Source organism: Leuresthes tenuis, unplaced genomic scaffold (assembly GCF_036924035.1).
Source record: "Leuresthes tenuis unplaced genomic scaffold, fLeuTen1.0.hap1 SCAF_16, whole genome shotgun sequence".
Lineage (NCBI taxonomy): Eukaryota > Metazoa > Chordata > Actinopteri > Atheriniformes > Atherinopsidae > Leuresthes > Leuresthes tenuis.
In genome coordinates, this window is record NW_027325370.1 from 21690278 (window position 1) to 21711163 (window position 20886).

The following is a 20886-nucleotide window of genomic DNA, read 5'->3' on the forward strand; positions in this document are numbered from 1 at the left end:
TTTTCAAACTCGCCTCTCAGTTTCCCATCCGTTTCTATTTTCATTTCTGCAATATTCGACCGCTGTACTCGGAATTCTCTCGCAGCTCGCACGTTCTTTCGCTCACGCCTCTCGTTTCGTGCCAGCTCTCCTTAAACACGCTTCTCTGGATCGGTATTTAAGACAGTAGAAAAGCTCAGAGTGGATGATTTCAAAATTGCACCTTTTCTTAGCAAATATGGGGAATTTTCCTTTCTCTGCTCATTTTAGTTCTTTGGCACACACGATAGCAGCAGAGTGAATCATTTGCAGTAAAGAGCAAAGCATAGACGGAACAAAGATGGACAGACATAAAAATGCACAGACTTCTCTTTGCTCTCATCAGTTCTAAACTAAGCTGTGTGTGAAGCACAACATTTGAATAGCTTTTGTTCACGCACAAATAAAGTTTGCAGGGAAATTTCAAGCAGAAAGCCTTTAGGATGAGCTGGGAGAAATTCCTGAGGAGGAACGATGGATCTCAAAAGGAAAAGTTGACTGGATTTTTCTGAAATTGCGGGAAAAGGGGCCTAAAAACAGTGCGTGGTACTAAGCGGGCTTAACTCCCACGATTAAACCTTAGAAGATGGAATGTGTATTATTCCCGAAGTTCAACAGAAGACTGAAGCTCCACGCCGTCATCACACTTACAGAATGAACATGGCTTGTAGTTCTTCAGTCAGTATTGTGAAATATTAATAGTTCAGCGTGCCGCAGAACAAAACATATCTTTCAATAATATATGAGGGTACAAATACCAAAAACAATGCTGGAGGTACGTTGGGTGGAGAGGTGTGAGAGAATATCTAAAAAAGAAAGAGCTGAAAACTTCATTTTTGCTAAATATGAAAATAAAGCCAAACGCGGGAGTCAGAATCAACGTGAAATGTGATACTTGATAAGAATTTATTTATTTCATTTTCTCTTTTCCCCTGTAAAAGGCTCAACCAGTGTCCGAAAAAAAGTGGCAGTTTTTCCTTTTAAATAAAACTCTTGAATGTCAGGAGATAACAGCAGGAAAACTCTGCACATTTCACATGTGCTGTATTAACATGTAATAGTGTCTTTTTGGGGGGTTTCAGTAGAGTTAATAGGGATTACCGGTGGATCACAACACCAAACGCCATCATCACATATCCCTTAGATCTCTGTAGTTGGATGCTCTAATGTCTGAGTATTGCAGAGGTTGGTCTATTCATATTTTGCATCATATATTTAAAATGCTAACCTGCGTAACGGTGTGCAATGACGTTACATTCGTGTATCTCCATTTTTACTCAGCAGATGTCAGCGTGATACATTCCGACTACAGTTGCACTTACTGAACAAGTATTTTTGTAGGACTTCTGCTGCAAGACAAGAAGCAGCAAGTCGAACTACCTGCAGGGTGAAGAAGCACAGCTTTCACTGAAAGAAGACTTACAGTTGACAGCCTGAAAGCCTTTTCTTTGCCCCTGCTGGTGCTTGATACAGGAAGCATCATCTCTGGGCTTCCTTCTGGTGCACGCTCAACCTTTGTTAGTGTCCACATGTGGCCTCTGCTGTGAGGAGCGTCACGTACGGCCTGTAAGCAAGAACACATCTTTCAGAGGAAGTGGGCCTGTGCTGGGTCAACAGCAATTCCCACGATGCAGATGGGGACGGTTTTTTTGCACACTGGAGGTTATCCCATCGGAGTATCGCATTAAACCACAGACACTTCTCAACAGATCGCAGCACACGGCATGCTGTAAAAAACGAATCTATGGTTAGTGGCCTGCGAGGAGCAAAGGGGACAACCGATCCCACAAATAGGCCCATTTCCTGTTGGAGGAAATGTGTGTGAAAGGCATGTCAGAGTATAAAGGAGCCATAAACACTCGATACTTGAGAGCCGCGAGTGAATGATGTTGTAAATATTATGGCGCATTCTTAGTGAAATCGATCAATTACAAAGATACAAAGGTGCGACAAAGCAAATTTACCCTGCGCATTGAGAAGAAATTCAAACTTTGGAGCAATTTGCACACAAATGTTTCTTTGGTTTTAATTCAATCAAGGCAGCCGAATACTCCTGTAATCATTCATTATTCGGATTCTGCACAAAGAAGATTTATTCCTTTCTTATTACAGGTGGTTCTCAAAGATGTAGTTCTATGAGAAAATATTTCCCCCAACGCACACATCGCTTGAATAGATCCTGCTCCTCCTTAAGACCGACTCTTGCATCTATTAAAGAATGTTAAATGTGAATTGGTTGATACGAACGGATCAGGATGGATATGCACGTGGAGTGTTTGACTATTTTTCACATCACAGATCCAAAAATAGATGCAACTTAGAAGTACCAAAGGAAAATTTGGGTGTAATTTCATAGGCAAAAATGTTGTTCTGAATGGCTCATAATCGCCCAGATAAAGACACGCACATTTACAAGCTATAGACCTGAAACAGTATCCTTTTAAAGGTAATATTTGATATAAATACGCTACTACAAGGAGGTGGACTTGTCTTTTTTGCTGATTTAACAGTTAGCCGGGACAAAAAGCAGACAACCCTGTGGTTCATCCTATTAGCATGTGGTAAGCAAAACATCTCACGCAGTAAAACGCTTTCTTTGTTTGGTTAGTCAAATATTTGGGCAGGGTGAGGATTGAGCCAGGGAGTGGCTCACTGATACCAAAAGTGTGAGAGGTGGCAACTCTCTTTTTCTGAACACAGGTAGCCTTTGTCATAAAAATAAAAAAAGCCATCACCATCCTTGTTTTACTTAGTGCCAGGGTTTAAACTGGTATAGCAAACAGTATAGCCACCTCTTAAAAATTAAATATCTGAGTAATATGAAGGTCAAATGTCATGGTGATCAGATGGCACTTTAACTGGTTAAAGCTACTTCAGATTGCATGCAATGTGAAATATTAGTCTGTTATTTTATGAAATCGGTGTTAACTTTAACAGGATGGGAGAGCGGACTTCCTCTACGGACTGAAAGCTGCTGTAAACCATCTGTCTTAACTTGATTTTGTCCTGCAAAGCTTTAAACCGTCCCCGTCAGTGAACTGGGACCGCTATCTTGGACAGGCGATGGAATATTTCACCTCGTTTCTCTCGCAGTTGACAGCTTTCATCTTTAGCGGCTCACAGTTTAAAGGCGTTTGAAACCGTGAACAGTCCTCGGTTTCTTGATAAATAGGGAACATTATGTGTCAGTTAAAAGCAGCAAACATCTGAATAAAATTCATTCCACAGGTATCCTAATTTATACTGTAAACAGAGTGCAACACAGACCCTTTGTGCATCACTGACACTTGTTTCAAAGGTAAAATAATCCCTGGTTCTAAGGTAGATTTCTTGAGACAAGTTTGTCCCAAAAGCAAACTTCACCAGCGGTGAATCTTCACTCCTTCTTTATCTAATGCCTGACAACATCTTTTTCTCTCCTCTGCCCTCTCAGGTGAGTGCTAATGTCCTGATCTTCCTGTGCACCAACATCATCGGCATCTGTACCCACTACCCCGCTGAAGTTTCCCAGAGACAAGCCTTTCAGGAGACCAGAGGGTACATCCAGGCCAGGCTTCATCTGCAGAGGGAGAATCAGCAGCAGGTAGGACGGCACACAGGCACCGTCTTTACTATCCCGTGCTTTTTCGGGCGATGACTCGTCAGCCCGCTCCTCCACATATGTGATGTGGTTGTGTTTACACGAGAAAAAAAATAAATCACGCGCGTTCCTACTTTTTCTCTCGTAAACTGCGCAGCCTCTGTCTGAGTAACAGCTGCTGCTGCGAGCAGCTCTCTGCCACCAACTCAGTCCAATTCAGCAATACTTTACCAGCTCTGAAGGGAAATGATAGCGCTTCAGTTTGAATTGTTGCTATTGATAGATAACAAAACAGAGTAAAATAAAATAAGCATCAGGTAACAAACTTTTGGAAAGCTGAACTGTAGCTGAAAGGGTGGCGTGGTTGAAATCTTCAGAGATCGCCATGGATTGGGGTGTTATTTTTTTTTTTTTCTAGCTTGGCAACTACTTGGTAACCAACCTGGGTAAGTTACACAGGTGACCGGCAGACAATATGGACATAAAGTCACAGCAAATAGTTCAACATCTGAGGTGATGTGTCCAGCATTACACTCCCTGTGCAAACAAAGTGCATTCAAAGTGCATTCCCTAGCCCCTGACCGTCACAAAATGCTTATTTTAAACCTATGCATTCCTTAATTCTAAGCCAATAACCTATAACCAAGTCTTAACCCTCAAAAATGACTTGGCGTGCTATCAGGTTTTGTTTCCCCATCATGACACACACACAGAACCCAAAAAGTCCAATATCTGCATCCAAAAACGTATCACCTTTTCCACAAACAAATATCTGAATTGTAAAAAATATAGATCATAAAATTTATTTTGATTTCAAAAATGATCTGGGTCTCACGGTGAAACATATTTAGGATTGTGATGGTGCTAAAAGTGAGTAAGTGGCCCAGCAGGAGCAGATAACTTTATCTTGGTCTTCAGTCAAAGCCTGGCGGTGGCTTGGAATTTCTCCCCGCTTAAACGGGACGAATTATTGTCTTCCCCGGGGTCTCCACTGGGAGGAGACCCTGGGGAAGACCCAGGACACGTTGGAGAGGCTATGTCTCTCGGCTGGCCTGGGAACGCCTCGGGGTCCCCCAGGAAGAGTTGGAGGAAGTGGCCGGGGACAGGGACGTCTGGGTTTCTCTGTTAAAGCTGCTGCCCCCGCGACCCGACCCCTGGATAAGCGGTAGATGATGGATGGATGGATGGAATTATTCCTTTTGAGTCTTGTCATTTCATTCTCTGCATTATGAATCATTTTTGTGCCCTGAAAGGTCTGAAAAGGTGCAAAGCTCTTAAGTTCTCATCAGAGGGAGTGACTCTTCACTACTGAACCGAGATCCAGAGTGACCTGAAACACTATCTGAAATCCAGTATTTTCTTACGTAAAAGCAGATTTGCATAACCCCTGCCTTCTAGCTAGTTCAAAACTGTTTCAAATTGAAGAAGATAAGCGGTGCAGCAGAAGTGTACAGAATGCCTTTTTAACAAGGCATACAGCAGCAGATCTCCACAGTTGCATTATGAACCTGTAAATGAACGTAAAATGGGCTAAAACGATCCCGACGGACTATTATCCCCCCTGGAATATAGTCCCACATGTTAAGTTTCAGGTCATGCCTAAAACAAACCATGCAGGAATAAAGGAAATCTGTTGGATTCAGAGTCAGGAGTTCCTCTCTCACAGAGCTGACGACATCACGCGCGGTAACTGGGTTAGAGGATGAAGGGACTGGCTATTAACAACAACCAAGATGGCCTGTGAAACTCCGCGTGGACACAGAGCCACAGCCAACAATTCAGTATGTGGGCTGTGAAAATGCTCTTTCATGGTAGCGCGGCCAGCATGACACTGTTTATTGTAAATAGAGGTGGCGAGTTTTCTGGCTTTTTCCCACCCACTCAGATATCTCCCCGAACCATCTAAAAGCCATTGACGATGACAATGGGATACTGAGTAATTCTTGTGGCCACATCTCTGCGAAACACATAATACACACACACACACACACTAAATGCTTCGATTTCTCACCACGGTCGTTAGTTTCCTTGTTCAGCGATTTCCGGTTTTGCAGAGTCTGGACAAATAACAGATGAAAAGGTTTTCTGAGGCCATCTTGAGCAATTTTTCGTCTAAACGATTGAAAGGGACAAAAATGTTTGATATTTGTCCAACATTTTGTGAGAAATCGATAATCAACAGATGCCAAATGATTGCAGCGTTATCCAAAAGGCAGCTGTCAAAGTGAAGGTGCTCGTTTTGCTGTTACCCTGCCATGCTTTTGTGTGAGGTCAGTAAGAAAACTTAAGCCAAAGAAATGAGCTCCGCTCCGTCCGCAGCAGGACTCTCCACTCGCTGCCATTTGTAGCAGAACAATTTCAACATGTCCACGACCCCTTAAAGGCAGTCAGTGAAAACTTTTTTTGTCTTTTTTGTCTTTTTCTTTTACAAGTAATGAAAACATTCCGAAAACAAATCATTTTAAGAGCTGTCCACCGAGGAGCCAAAAGGGATCAGATAGTATCAGATTCAACAGGCTTGTTCTTTCACATTTGCCTAAAATTCAACCAAATTCTAACCTGATGCAACAGCACGATGACCAAACCGCTCCTTCGAAGAAAACGGGCCCTAGTTTAAATGTTTTCAGAGATTAAAATCGCCACCCGATTGGAGAACATTCCCGCACATGCGCACGCATGGAGGCGCGACACATTGCACGCGGACAGCAATGTTGTGAAAGACACAATCTGCATTTTTTGTGTGTGTTCCAGGAACGTCTGTTGCTCTCAGTGTTGCCAAGGCATGTTGCTATGGAGATGAAGGCTGACATCAATGCCAAGAAGGAAGACATGATGTTTCATAAGATCTATATCCAGAAACATGACAATGTTAGGTGAGACACTTGTCCCGAATACTTTACTTTCTGTTTTACCCAGAAACTACAAACCTGCTTTTTTTTTTATTTTTAATTTGTGTTATTGGTGTTGTTGTTTTGTCAGATATCCTTAAATTATGTGGCAAGTCACAATCTGAGTAATGTGGCATGATAAAACACAAAAATCATGTCAAGATGCATTTGTTCATTCCAAACAAAAACAATTGTTTTTGCGCGCGCACACACACACACACACACACACACACACACACATGCGAGGGCCCTCACAGAGACAGAAGACGGTGGAGTGGTTTGGCAGAGTAGAGGCTAATTAACACTAGTGAGGGAATACTTAATCACCCACAGCCAAGATAAGATAATCCCCAAAGATGGAGAGCTTCAGCACACATTCAATTACAGCACTGAGCAAACACGGCGCACACAGTCCCTCATACTCACAGTTGCTTGCACAAACACACGCTCATCACACACTCACAAGTCCCTGAGACGCCGTTAAGGCCAAACTTCATGACTTCTCAAGGTCGGCTGTCCTGATCGTAGCAGATCTTCGACGGATCTTAGAGGGCGGCTGCAATCAGGGCTAAAACTTTACACCTCGCTGCTTGTATCGTTCATAACAGGGGAATAAACGTGTCTTTTAATTCCACTTTTCTCTGTCTTTCCACCACTTTAGTATTCTGTTTGCAGACATCGAGGGTTTTACCAGCCTGGCGTCTCAGTGCACGGCCCAGGAGCTGGTCATGACACTCAATGAACTCTTTGCTCGTTTTGACAAGCTGGCATCGGTAAGAAAGAGTACTTCGATGTCTGGAGGAATACTTTGAGGAAACTAAACTAAAACTTCATGCTTAGCCGACAGATATGAAAGTGCCTTCTTATCTGATTCTGATGTTGTACTATTCCTCTTTCTTCTATTCTTTTATGAAACCTTCCTTGCCTTGTTTCTCAGGAGAACCACTGTCTCCGGATCAAAATTCTGGGGGATTGTTACTATTGTGTGTCCGGGCTGCCTGAACCCCGGGCCGACCACGCCCACTGCTGCGTGGAGATGGGCGTCGACATGATCGAGGCCATCTCGTGAGTAGAAAACGAGTTCGGGAGTTGGTTAGTTTTGCTGTACTTTGCAGAGGAGACACCAACGGTGGTCATGTGCTCGCAGGTTGGTGCGCGAGGTGACGGGGGTTAACGTCAACATGCGCGTCGGCATTCACAGCGGGCGGGTGCACTGCGGGGTGCTGGGACTCAGGAAGTGGCAGTTCGACGTGTGGTCGAATGATGTCACGCTGGCCAATCACATGGAGGCCGGAGGCAAAGCAGGGTGAGAGAAAATACCGTTTGCTTATATTTTTGTGTCAATAACAACAAGCAATAAGCCCAATTTTTCCAAGATGTTTCATTCTTAATATATTCTTCCTGGCCTATGTAACTTAGGTATGTTTGCCAAGCCACTGTTTCCCTGTGTCACCATTAAAAAATAATCTTCTTTTCCCCACCAGGCGGATCCACATCACAAAGGCCACTTTGCAGTACCTGAATGGGGACTATGAGGTGGAGCCAGGTTTCGGAGGCGAGAGGAATGCGTATCTGAAGGAGAACAGCATTGAGACTTTCCTGGTCCTCGGCTGCAGCCAGAAACGGGTCAGTGCATAAAAACGGAAGAGGTTTAAAGTGTGGAAATCTTCACGACACAGAAACAGTCAGACTTTCTAAAGGAGGCTAAAATGAGATGAAAAATAACTGGCGTGAGGAAGGTTAGAGCAGTAACAGCCCTGCTTTGAAATGAGAGAAATGCAGGGGGCTGTGTTGGTGGGACGGAGCGACTTCAGCTGAAACATGAAAAACCATCCAGGAAGTCCAGGATGAGTATGATCAATAAGTCTGAAGTTTGGTGAGACAACGGCGGCTTATTATGTCACGAGACAGAAAGCGACTGCTCTGGAATGTTTTCTAAGCATCGGCCAGTTTGTCATGTACTGGCATCAGTCTGGATGTAGATAGAGCATCAGTTAAGTACAAGTGATTATAGTTGATATGAAATTAAGCATCTATCAAAGCTGCAAAGACCTCTGAATACTGACAGTCTCCTGACAATATGAACCGGCAAATTAAATGGAGATGTTAACTAAATGAATTAGATTAAAAAAATTCATGCCTCCGAAATGATTTTGTTTTCATTCATTGTTCTAGAAACTTTTTTTTTTTTTTTAAACGTGAGCCACATTGTTGCACTGAGTGACACATTCTTATGCACAGAGTGTCTGATCTGAGTATCTACGTGAGTTGCTCCACTTGCGATGCAGGTGTCCGGACCTATACTTGCATTGTGGCTTTTAAGCTGTAGGGAGAAAAAAAAAACAAACGAACGAACGATTTAATTAATCGTTATTTAACAAAGCAAAACCAAAAGTGTATCATCTCTCTGCAACTGACAGACTTGTGAATGAAGTCCGACTGCCTGTATGCTTTCGCCGGCGGAAAAAGAAACAAGACAGATTTTTAAAAAAGCACTCTTAGTCACTCATTTTGTCATTCGCTGTGTGTTGTGTTGCATGAGAACAGTTGGTCAAGCCTTCGTGTTGTTCCCTCTGAGCAGAAGGAGGAGAAGGCGATGATGGCGAAGATGCAACGGACGAGGGCCAACTCCAACGAGGGGCTGATACCACGCTGGGTCCCCGACAGAACCTTCTCCAGGACCAAAGACTCCAAAGTCTTCAGACAAATGGTGAGTCCGGACATCAAAACGCCGGAGAAAGAGCCAGGCTGGATCTTTCCTCTGTGAGAGTCAAAACTTTGTCTCGTCTCTTTTCTTTTCAGGGGATCGATGAGTCCTCCAGTAAAGACAAGTGAGTACAGACTCCTCATGCACTCCTCTGTTGGCTTCCATGAACCCTGCTGCCTCCAGCTCAGCCTGTGCCTTACCTTCTTTTTGCAGCCGTGGCGTTCAGGAGGCCATGAACCCAGAGGACGAGGTGGACGAGTTCCTGGGGCGAGCAATTGACGCTCGAAGTATTGACCAGCTCCGAAAAGACCACGTCAAGAAGTTCCTACTCACCTTCCAGACCTCCAGTCTGGAAAAAAAGGTCCAAACTGCTATCCCTCATGACCGCCTGAGCCTCTTATCGTTCATTTATGGAAAAAAAGCTGCTGCTCGTGTCTGATTTCTTTAAATTGTTGTCTTTTTTTTTTATTGTTGCAGTACTCCAAGAAGGTGGATGACCGTTTTGGGGGCTATGTCGCCTGCACTCTGCTTGTATTCTGCTTCATATCTTTCATACAGATTGTTATCTTTCCACAGTGAGTACCTCAGTGTCACACAAACTCACAATGCTACACTGTAAATTCACATTTACATGCAAGCTCAAATTTCCAGTGAAACTGGCTCATTCTGGATCACATTTGACTGACCAACCCTCACAATTCCAACTGTTATGATCTGTGACACGGGACCATCACAGATGACAGTCCCCTAAGCCGATGTAACAAACGAAGAAATGCACTAGTTTAAGCCTCATTTTTGAGAATACCAACTATGGTCTGTTTTTATGACATACAATATCCTTGAGCTTCAGCCATGGTTACTTGAAATCTGAGCATGTTGACCCAAAAAGGGCTCATATATCAAAAGTAAACATAGTTTTAGCTGCAGATGTTTTCTCATCAACTCCTAGGGGAGAATCTGCAGCTCTTTGATTGGAGGTTTCTTGCTGTGGTGCACCATGGGAGTTGCGGTTTATGATGCTAAAAAATGTGCTTTTACACCACAAAGAAATGAACTAAAACCATTGCTGTGTTTGCTTTACGACAGCCTACACGAACCACCAAAACAGACAAACAGCCTGGAGTTTCCTTGAACCAATTCCTTGAACTGCTCCTTTATAACAGTGTGTCTGTATTCTTTCCTGCAGCACCCCAGTAATGCTGGGAATCTACATCAGTATCTTCATCATACTCGCCAACATCCTCTTCATCTGTGCCATATACTCTTGCATCAAGGTAGTGGAGCTCATCTGGACACAACGCCAAAAAGATTTGCTTGTGTTTCTGTGCGTTGGCGGAACATTTAATATGTGAACCGTCTATATTTGCAGCTCTTTCCAGCTGCGATGCAGACTGTTTCGAAGAAGATTGTCCAGTCGCGCACCAACAGCACCCTGGTTGGAGTGTTCTCCATTATCCTCGTCTTCATCTCTGCCTTTGTTAATATGGTGAGATCAACATCACCGGAGACCCAAAGAGACAGTTTGATACGATCAGTGATCACACAAGTGATTCTAAATGAATGATTCGTGTGCGATTGTTTGGCACTCCTGCAGTTCGCCTGCGACACCAAGAGCTTGACAGAATGCGTCGCCGAGAAGCTGAACACCTCTGCAGCCCTGGTGACGCCCTGTCTGATCCGCAGCTTGAATGTGTCTATTGAAGGGGGTCTAGAAATCTGTCCGAGCCAAGGCCCTTCGTGCCCCTTTCCTGAGGTGAGTTCATTGTTCGTCACCACTTCGCTGTGTGCTCCCTCTGCAACTGGAAAGGGAAATGTCACATTTGCATTTGTGTCTTTTTCTGTGATCTATTGTTGCTGATGCGTCCTGCTGCCATCTCCCGTCTGTGCCAGTATTTCAGCTACAGTGTGCTGCTGACGCTGCTGGCCTGCTCCGTGTTCCTGCAGATCAGCAGCATAGGGAAGCTGGCCCTCATGCTGCTCATCCAGCTCACCTTCCTGCTGCTGGTGGAGTGGCCACAAGTAGCACTATTCGACAACGCGGACCTCTTTGTCACCTCCAATGCCATGTAAGTGCAGCGGCATAAAGAGACATTTGTACCGATGACGTAAGGCTGCATAGAAAGACGTCGGAGCTATTCAGTACCTCCCTGAAACTGTAAATACGTGCTGACAGTATTTAAAACTTCAATCACTGAATCTTAATCATTTCCTGCTTATGGTTTATGACAGTTTTATTGTCATCAGAATAAAAAGTTGAGTTAAGTTGAGATAATTGTGGTTTTTTTTACAGAATTTATTCTAATGGTGTTTTTTTCTTTCTTTCTTTCTCTTTTTAGTGATTTAAATGAAACTAGTGCTCAGTGGTAAGTTGTATGCTTTCATAAAAAAAGTCTGTCTACAAAAATAAGTATGTCTAAATGTGTTCAAAGTATATTGGAATTTCACTGCACAGTAAGCACACTATCTACATAAAAATAGACATACATAGATATATATGTATTATCTTTCAAACCCAAAGCAATGTGAGCATTTTATATTTTCAAGACACGAGGCCAATAATTCCTTCTGAAATTACTAATAGACATAAGGGCAAAGCCAATGATTTACAGTGAAGTTTTGATGCTTGAAGCTTTAGTCTCTCAAATACTTTTTACTTCCAGTTCCTTTAGAGACAGAGAAATCCAGAGAAATCCAAGGTTTTAGCAGAAAGGTTTGAGTTACCCCTCTAAAACCCTCAGGTGAAACAAGGGGTGGTTAAATAAAGCCTCACGTTGAACTGGATTAAAACCACCCGACTGATATTATGTGAGTCTGCTTCGTGCCACTAACTCAGCTTTGAAACAGAGAGACTACAACGATAAACCAAAAATGATTTAAATTACTCGAGACCCATAAACATTCAGGCATCTTTTTTACACTTCCAACACGAGCTGCCATAATCTTATTGGATTATGGTTCTATCTGTGCATGATCTCGATACTTTTCTTACACATTTCTCAGATTCCACCATGATAGGATGTTATGGATGTTAAACAGGTTTGATTTAGGACATATCTCCTACTTTTCCATCGAACATTTAAGCTTCAAATGTAAGCTTCACAAAAGATGCGTTTCCAAATCAGATAGCAAGCTTGTGCCATAGTGAAGCATCTTTCTGAACAGCATGTGGCAACTGTCAGTGGTTTTAATGCTGTGGCTGATTAGTGTTTATCTGTGCTAAACACGTGAAACGAAGGCTAAAGCCATTTTCTACTTTGGCCTCGACACGTTTGATCGAGAAAGTCAAATATCTGAGGTAATGATGAAAAAAAACTGAGTGGATATTTGTTAAATCCTCACAGCTCTTAAAGTTATGACAGCATTTTACTTTTAGCCTGATTTGTGCTGACCAAGGATGCTTTGTTTTGTTTGGAATTTTAGGTCCAGTTTCAATGAAACTACAAACCAGTGGTAAGGTCCCTTTCAGTGTTATTCAAGCTTTTTATGGCCGTACTACTCGAACATTAAAGAAAAGTCAGCCTGCTAACCCCCCTCATAGAATCTGACCACAATAAAGGCATAAATACATGATTCTACCTTGATTCAGACTCGTCTTTGTTGTGTTTGCAGCCCATTTGTTGTGACCAAAGTGTCCCTGCGGGTCATGACTCCAGTGATCCTCACAGTCTTTGTCCTGGCACTGTACCTGCACGCACAGCAGGTTGAGTCCACTGCACGCCTCGACTTCCTGTGGAAATTACAGGTACAGACACTACAGTCCACTAGGGGGCAGCGTCAGACTTCTAGCCCCTTCACGTGCAGCCTTTTCTTTATATGAATGAACACTTCAGAGTTGTCCATCAGTAAAGGAAATGGCAGAGCAGCTGCTGAACGTGACATGGCAGCCTTTATACATGCCAGCTGTATCTAATAAAGAACCTTCACCTCCAGGCCACAGAAGAGAAGGAGGAGATGGAGGAACTGCAAGCCTACAATCGTCGCCTCCTCCACAACATTCTGCCCAAGGACGTGGCTGCTCACTTCTTAGCTCGGGAGCGGCGTAACGACGAGCTGTACTACCAGTCATGTGAGTGTGTGGCCGTCATGTTCGCCTCCATCAGCAATTTCTCTGAGTTCTACGTGGAGCTGGAGGCCAACAACGAGGGAGTGGAGTGTCTCCGGCTGCTCAACGAGATCATCGCCGACTTTGATGAGGTACATTTGTGTTTTGTCTTTTTTTTTTTTACACCTCAGTGCTGCTTTCACCTTCTTTCTTGTGTTAAAAAAGTGTCAAAAATAAATAAAAAAACTGCAACCAGCGTCTCTCTCACATCTTCACGTCTCAGATCATCAGTGAAGAAAAGTACCGGCAGCTAGAGAAGATCAAGACCATTGGCTCAACCTACATGGCAGCCTCGGGTCTCAATGACTCCACCTACGACAAAGAGGGTCGCACTCACATTACGGCGCTAGCAGACTATGCCATGAGACTGAGAGAGCAGATGAAATACATCAACGAGCATTCCTTCAACAACTTCCAAATGAAGATAGGTAAGAGGGAGCGTTTCCCTTAGGAAAATTAAATAAAAAACATCACAAAGAGGTAGCATAACAGCGCATGTTAATGCAATGTATTTATTTGTGTATGTGTATTAACAGGTCTGAATATTGGGCCGGTGGTAGCAGGGGTTATTGGGGCACGGAAGCCTCAGTATGATATTTGGGGAAACACAGTCAATGTGGCCAGTCGCATGGACAGCACAGGTGTACCTGACTGTATACAGGTAGGTTTCAGACGAGTCGATGCCCGTAAAGTAGAGCTTCTATCACTTTTAGAATCCATGCATTTACAGAGTTGGTGAGAAATACAGTCACATGTACAGAAAGGGCTAAGAAGGGTTAAGAAAATGCTCCGAAAAGCCACCACTGGATCTGAAAGTGATAAAACCAACTCAGATGTAGAGTGTTATATGACTCTATGATGTATAATCAATGATTATGTGAAGTTTGAAGGTGCTGCAATCCATTAAAGGCTCCCGATATCATCATTATGTTCCAGATTTTCTCTGCTCCAAGTTTTTGGGCTAAATACCATTTTTTTTGTTTCATTTCATCATCTTTTAATGGGAAAATATCTCTGATAAATATTTATCTGGTGTTCCATGACTCTGTTTCCCAGGTGACCACAGACCTCCACCAGGTGCTTGCGAGCAAAGGATATGTGCTGGAGTGCCGCGGCGTCGTTAAGGTCAAAGGTAAAGGGGAAATGACAACCTACTTCCTGAACGATGGGCCTCCCAACAGTTAGCAGCCATGACAGCAGCAGATGCTGGGATGATCCCCACTGCAAGGACACGGCACCACTGAGCGAGGGCTCACAGCGCGAGCGAATGGCTAAAAACTTCAGTCGCCATCACTTGAATCCCAAGCAAAGAGGGGGAAAAAAAACAAAACAACTTAACTTTTAAGACTTCGAATGGAAGGTGTTCTTGATGAGAGGGAAAAGTTCTCGTTTGACAGCCATTTTGGCCCACATACATGTTAAAGGACACGTGTTTTTCTCATGTCTAGCCTCTCTCTCAGGCTTCTTGAAAGATGCAAAGTCTGTTTATTTAAAAAAAAAAACAAAAAAAAAAACGCCTTTTAGCCTGTGTCAAAAGAAGATTAATGCTGTACATAAGGCTACTTTTTATTTTCACTTTGCGTTCTTTTCGGAAATTTTTATTTCACACGAATTATGAACCCGGTACTCACGTTTTGTTTTTTCCGCATTAATTATTTATTTCAATCTCGATGTTTTGTGCTAAAGGTCCTTTATGAAAACGTGTGAACACATACGGGCACAAATATCCAGTTTATTACACGTTTATAAGTGTGTATGTACATGCATATTTGTGTGTGTATGACTATATGTATAAACTGAGGAGGACTATATTGACCAAAGACTAAAGTATTTACTAAAAGCAAGGCAAGACATGTTGATATGTTCTCGCTAAAGTCAGCAATGATTACCACCTCTGTTTTTTCAGGCAGAAGGCTTGAACCCTCTGTCTTTTTGCCCAACTGCTGGCAGCGAAGGCTGCTCCATTGTTTTCATAGAATATGTAGAATTTATTTATTTTGTCTGTCATTCAGGCAGCAGAGAGCAGATTTTTAACTCTTAAATTATAATATAGCCCTCAATCACTGAAATAGATGAAATATTGAAAAAAAAAACTACTAAAAACGACCGAGGATGTTATTAGAAGGTTATTCCTGAGATCTATATTTTTTATCCGAGCAGTGGAAGAAGATGAAGCTACAGCAGGATCAGGATTTTCCTCATCCTCATTTCATGTCAGATAGGCTCTTTGGAGCTCGAGCAGCCTGTGAGCTGCTGGTTTCAGCCGTAAAAAGTAGACCGCCATCGACTGCTCCTTCCCTTTCAGTGAGGTACTTTTTTTTGGTGCAGACGGAAAACGAAGGAACATACATCAGCGAGTTGTTCCAGAGCCTCCAGAGGGGGGGAGGGGGGACCTCGGATTTCAACGCAGCGGCATCACACAGCCTGATTCTTCTATGAAGAAGAAATAGACGAAGGGAAGAAATATCTATTGATTTTGACTGAATACTGTGCTTTGTAATCCTGAAGGGGCATAACTATTTTCACTGTGAGGTTTTTATGATACAACAAAACTGCTTTCTTGCCAAACATAACTGCTTTGAAGCATGTCTGACTGTGGTATCTTGTTTTCATTTTTGTTTGTTTCAGCGTAGGGTATTTTGTATCGATTCTGTATCCATCATTTGTATATTCTTAATGTTGTTATTATTATGATGATTCTGGTTAATTATTATGCTTAATATGATGATTCCATTCCGATGAAAAAGGATCAAAGACCAGCACGCTTTCTTGTAAAATGCCAGTTGTAAAGCTCAAGCTCACTGGTACCAACTGATCAACTGCAGCCAATGAGTTCTGCTGTTCAGTTTTCGATATACAAGACGATGTTTCAGCCCGCGATAGGTGTGACTACGCAGGTCTAATCATTGGCTGCCCTTGCAGCAGAGCTCAAATGGTGTACGGTCACATAACCATAGCAGCAAACACACACAGTCTCACGCAGATGATTCACGGTGTGTTCTTGTTTCGGCCGCTGCAGCAGAGTGAATCTCAGTCAGGCTTTAGGGTGCCCTACTGCTCCCACACCTGAAACCTCTCAGTGATAACAAACAGGATCCCTGCTGTTTCTCTTGTGTGAAGAGGACAAGGCAGAATAAGCGGGCCTACACTTTTCGTTTCTTGTATTTTGCCCCTCCCCCCTCCTCAATCAGTCTTTTAGCAGTGATTGGAAAAACTAGTTTGATTGCCTTAAGTTAATAGAAAACAAGTCTTAGAATAACTTCAATGAATAAAACATGTGCCTCTTTACCCTGCCTGGACTGCTGACGCTCGGACAGAGAGAAAAAGGGCGAGGGCTTTTTGACAGCAACTTTCAGTTAACTTTAGAATCTTTGCAATGGTCTTGGTTTCTCCAGCTCAGCTCTTTGAAATCTGGAGAAATCAGCACTCAGTACGCTCCTCACTCACACTCATCGCTGGCAACCAACAGTTGATCACGTTTGTACCAAAAGCCAGCTCACGCAGCCTTGTGCTATTGGTCCCTCCGGTGCAATGATATTCGGGCTCGGGTGTGGTGGGAGCACCAGAGGACAGTAATGTAACTGAGATTACCAACTATCACATGAACTACGACCAATGCAGAGCGATTCATTTAAGCAAAGAGTTTATAGAATGGACATGAGTTTATAAAGACGTTCATTGTATGTATTCTATTTCTATTGGCTGTCCATAGACTTGTGTTGATTGTTAATTCTTGGGATGCTTTTTTTGGGGGGGGGACAGGAGCAGGGAGAAAGATTGTCCCTATACTACTGAAACAGTGTTTTGCTCAGGCCTGATGAATCCTTCCGTATTTGTTTTTCGTTTTATTTGTATTTTCCCTGAGTTTGGAGGAGTTGAAAGGGGGAGTGTTTCGCTAAGCTGAAGGACAAGAAGAGTAGAGGACTATGACAAAGAGAAAAATAACATTTCCCCTTGAAGAGAAAAATAAAAAAAATATCAATGGCTCTTCTGTGTGTTGATATGTTTGCAATGCTGCCAAATGTGTCAGGAAATGATGTGTTAGAACTGGTTTATACCACGAAATGTGCAGAAACGTCATGCGTCATCGTGATGTGATCCTAAAGAGCCAGAGAGAGCAAAGCTTCAGAAAGGCCCTACAGAAAATACATACTTTTTAAATTCATAAATTCAGTGTAACAAAACTGAGTAAAACCACGATTGCTGATATATGGATTAGAAAATGTGATTCTTAAGGCAAGCTTGAGTGCGCCTGTGATTTCCAATCAGCCTCATTCCATAAACATGATTAGAAAGTGACTATGAACACCAGAAAAATCCCATTTTAGGAGCTGTGGGACGAGCATCGGCACATCTGCGCTGCTGCCTCACAGGAAAAAGAATCACCAAAGGAAATGAAAAACATGACTAAGAGACTTGTCAAAGAAAGATACATTAAGTTCAATTGCCAACTTAAGGTCAATAAAAACATAGATGTGGCTGTAATAATGATGAAATAGGGCTGCAGCGGCCATCGGGGACAGTGTGCTACTTGCAGTCTAACTGAAAAACAGATGACCAAGATCTCCCAACTTGGAAGAGAGATTGTCAATGTGAATTGGACTTTCTACAGATGACAGCTCAAAGAAGACAAAGCATATGTCACTGCCTATGAATGACAAATCCGAGAAAAAGAAGCCCTGCTTGCTCTGACACAAAGCTACAAGAGCAAACTCGCACAAGAAGCCTGATCTAATTGATCAGAAGAGAACCAGATAAAAGTGCTCAGATGGGGGTACAATGATGTTTGCAATGATCCTGGCCTGGTCTGCTACAGTGAAATGGAGAATCCCTATAGTGAAACACAGATGAGGAAGTATTATGATATGGGGCTGCAAGAGTGCAAAAGGTGTTGGTGAGATGACATTTCAAAAGGGAAACATGAAAATGGGTTGATGAGCTCAAATATAGCAGCTGTTAAGATGACCTCTAAGATGACCAGAGGCATGGCTGAGGAAAACTATCCCAACTATCCAAAGCCCAGGACCGAAATCCCACAAGATAATTAAGAAAAAGTATATCATTCAAATTCAAATGAACAGACTCGTCAAGTTTCTTTGCAGACACACCAGTTTATTTGGACTTAAGGGTTGTGGCATGGACAAAAAACACCCAAAACATGAACAAATAAGACCAAAGCCCAGCCAATATCATCCAGCTGCACAGCTGCAGGGGTCAGTCAGTCGGTCATCCTGGGCTGCTGATTCAACTTCAAACAATCTATTAGTTACTTTTCTCCCCATGAGCAAGAATGCCAACTTATGGGTGGTATTTACTTCGAGCAAAGATGACACTGGTACCACAGGTTTGATCCCTGGCCGAGCAGGAAGGATGCAGTATTTGATTTCAGGATCAGCTGAACCCGTATACTTACTGTCTTGAACACTTAAAGCACTGCTTGTGCAGTCAATAGAACACTCCGCATTACTCGGAAACTGAGCTGTATCTTATATCATATATCACAGAGGTCCATAAAGCCCACTGTGGAACATTTTAAGCCTTGTCAGGGATGAAGCGTTCAAAAAGTTGGCCTGAAAATTAGCTAATCTCCTTCGATTTCCACGACTATGTTCGTCATTACCCCTTCATAGTATACGCTTGCCGAGTTAAATGGAAAAACTCCAATAAAATCTGAATTCATGTACGTTTACACATTACTCAGTGAATTACTTTGATTTAAAAAGAAAAAAAATACGATTCACCATTACTGCTGGAATCAATCAAATGAAGCATGCACATCACCAAAAGTGTACGTTTTATCCGTTTAATTTCAGATGTTTCACATCAACGCCGATACTGCATCTGATATGTTGATGTTTAGGTGAATTTGTTGTATGTGTCTACGAAGATGAGGACAGAATGATGAGAGCGATCAGAACAGGCTGAACTCCCGGTCTGTCATTGACATATCATTTACAAACCTGTAAAAGCAACAAGTGGATTAAACACACAGAGGCCCGGATGATAAGGAGAGGAAAAAAATTAAGATTTTGTAATGTTACCCACTTGGACATCTCACTGTTCTTTCGGGGAAACCGTCTGACCTGAGCCCATGGTTCAGGCATTTTGGAAACCATCCACCCATACTGCTGGTTGTCTGTCAGAGGCATCGTGTACAGCTGGTTGGGAGCTGGAGAAGAGAGGAGACATTTCATTCTTCGCAGCCGTTCCGTTCAAGGTGCTTCATGAAGTTCACAGCTTATCCACCATATTTTGCATCCGAAATGCTTATGTCTGCTCACATCTGGGGGCTTGAGCCAGTATGACCATCTCTCTGTATCGCTTGTAACTCCCATGGTGTATGTCAGTGCTGTAAGGAAGGGGCTGGTGGTGAACTTTGCTTACATCTGCACATCTGAGGGGCTCCTGATGCCTTTGAAGCGAAGGAGGCAGTGCTGCTCTGACATTAGCATCTGTGAGCAGATATGTTGCTGTGGATTACACTCAACAAAAAAAAAGACATTTTTGCATCATACTGTGATTGTTGCACTTGAGGTTTTCACAAGAATGGTGAAATCTGGCATTTAAAATAAAGTATGCTTCTGGTTTTCTATCTCTTGTGTGATTATAAACTGAATATCACACAAAACAAGCACCCTGATGATGCCATCCCCTTATAATTCAGATTTTTCTCTCACGCAGTTTCCAACATTATGTGAATTAATTAGTTTATTTATTATGAAAATGACTGGACTGGTGACACAAATTAACTGATTGTTTCGTGTAAACAGCCTAACATTTCCGTGGGACTTCCACAGGTCTTCCACAGGTTGTCACGCACCTCCAGAGCTAACTTAAATAGCGACTTGTTGCTCGTATTAGCATATCGACATTAGCCTGCTATGCACTCTCTGTACCTTCAAAAAGCGATACTTTTTCCAAGTCAGTGGACTTGAAACAACTGTTGTTCTGACACACGTTTAGCATAGTTATAGTTTATTTTGGACCAAAAGTAAAATGATTAGAGCCGACTAAATAAGAGCTGCGTTCTAATTAGGTGAAACAAAAGCAAAGCCCAGTTCCTCTTACCCTGGGGAAGAGACGCTCCGCGGGGATTTGCGATCAATTTGTCGCCTATTGGGTTTTGATAGCCCAGGTGTGTTAAACCGAAGAAGGCCATAGTGTGCCACGGTTTGTTTGACCAGCCAAATGAAAAGCCTGCAACTCGGTCACCGAGGGACAAACAGACTGCCTTCGAATAAATCACAACTTTTGGTTTAGGTGTAACCCTGGTAACAAGCCCCACCCCCTATTTTACGTAAACGAGACCATATTTCCTTTGACTTGTTAAAAAAGAAAGAAAGAAAGTGTGCGTGTTTTGTTGTGAGATTGTTTTTCTGTTCCCCTATATAATTATTATTCCAACATCTTAGTTCTTCTGTACGTTTTTTTTCTTTTAACTACTTCTGCATACTTTCACCAATTTCACCCATTTTGGTCTTAAAACGTTCAGCTCGTTCAGGAGATTTATGTTCTATATTTTGGTATTTTTAACTTTGATACTTTTTTAAATATTCAACTTTTATTTTTGCTCCTTCTTGGTTTTTATGAA

At 42.6% G+C, this 20886-nt stretch overlaps 2 protein-coding genes across 4 annotated transcripts in view; one reads left to right on the forward strand and one right to left on the reverse strand.

The window, feature by feature from the left end:
* The window catches only part of adcy6a (adenylate cyclase 6a), a 34422-nt gene extending 17140 nt beyond the window's left edge, over window positions 1-17282 (forward strand). For both annotated transcript variants that reach the window (XM_072366812.1, XM_072366813.1), the window contains exons 4-24: window positions 3452-3601; window positions 6350-6471; window positions 7148-7259; window positions 7424-7551; window positions 7634-7792; window positions 7971-8112; window positions 9068-9196; window positions 9289-9317; window positions 9407-9554; window positions 9671-9768; window positions 10380-10467; window positions 10563-10679; window positions 10788-10946; window positions 11084-11259; window positions 11530-11556; window positions 12614-12643; window positions 12803-12935; window positions 13124-13387; window positions 13519-13723; window positions 13832-13956; window positions 14352-17282. In XM_072366812.1, the coding sequence (XP_072222913.1) occupies window positions 3452-3601; window positions 6350-6471; window positions 7148-7259; window positions 7424-7551; window positions 7634-7792; window positions 7971-8112; window positions 9068-9196; window positions 9289-9317; window positions 9407-9554; window positions 9671-9768; window positions 10380-10467; window positions 10563-10679; window positions 10788-10946; window positions 11084-11259; window positions 11530-11556; window positions 12614-12643; window positions 12803-12935; window positions 13124-13387; window positions 13519-13723; window positions 13832-13956; window positions 14352-14480 (2670 nt within the window). In that variant the 3' untranslated portion in view covers window positions 14481-17282. The remainder of the gene's footprint in view (window positions 1-3451; window positions 3602-6349; window positions 6472-7147; window positions 7260-7423; window positions 7552-7633; window positions 7793-7970; window positions 8113-9067; window positions 9197-9288; window positions 9318-9406; window positions 9555-9670; window positions 9769-10379; window positions 10468-10562; window positions 10680-10787; window positions 10947-11083; window positions 11260-11529; window positions 11557-12613; window positions 12644-12802; window positions 12936-13123; window positions 13388-13518; window positions 13724-13831; window positions 13957-14351) is intronic.
* Window positions 1133-20548, reverse strand: LOC140271555 (sperm microtubule inner protein 11). 2 transcript variants are annotated; one of them, XM_072366819.1, is made up of 4 exons: window positions 20364-20548; window positions 19577-19747; window positions 19341-19464; window positions 1133-1582 (listed from the first exon to the last, which is right to left on the reverse strand). In XM_072366819.1, exons 1-4 carry the CDS (start codon window positions 20452-20454, stop codon window positions 1537-1539), a joined length of 432 nt encoding a protein of 143 aa, XP_072222920.1. In that variant the 5' UTR covers window positions 20455-20548; the 3' UTR covers window positions 1133-1536. The 2 variants fall into 2 exon arrangements, with proteins under 2 accessions (XP_072222920.1, XP_072222919.1); XM_072366818.1 differs by lacking the exon at window positions 1133-1582 and adding an exon at window positions 19085-19255.
* Between the last annotated feature and the right edge of the window lie 338 nt (window positions 20549-20886).

Bases quoted from the DNA above. Each gene is read 5' to 3' on its own strand.
- LOC140271555 (XM_072366818.1), bottom strand. From the start codon at position 20,454: ATGGCCTTCTTCGGTTTAACACACCTGGGCTATCAAAACCCAATAGGC. The intron at 19,748-20,363 runs GTAAGAGGAACT...ATCTGCTCACAG, and splicing joins CGGAGCGTCTCTTCCCCAGG to ATGCTAATGTCAGAGCAGCA. The intron at 19,256-19,340 runs GTGGGTAACATT...TTGCTTTTACAG, and splicing joins AAGAACAGTGAGATGTCCAA to GTTTGTAAATGATATGTCAA.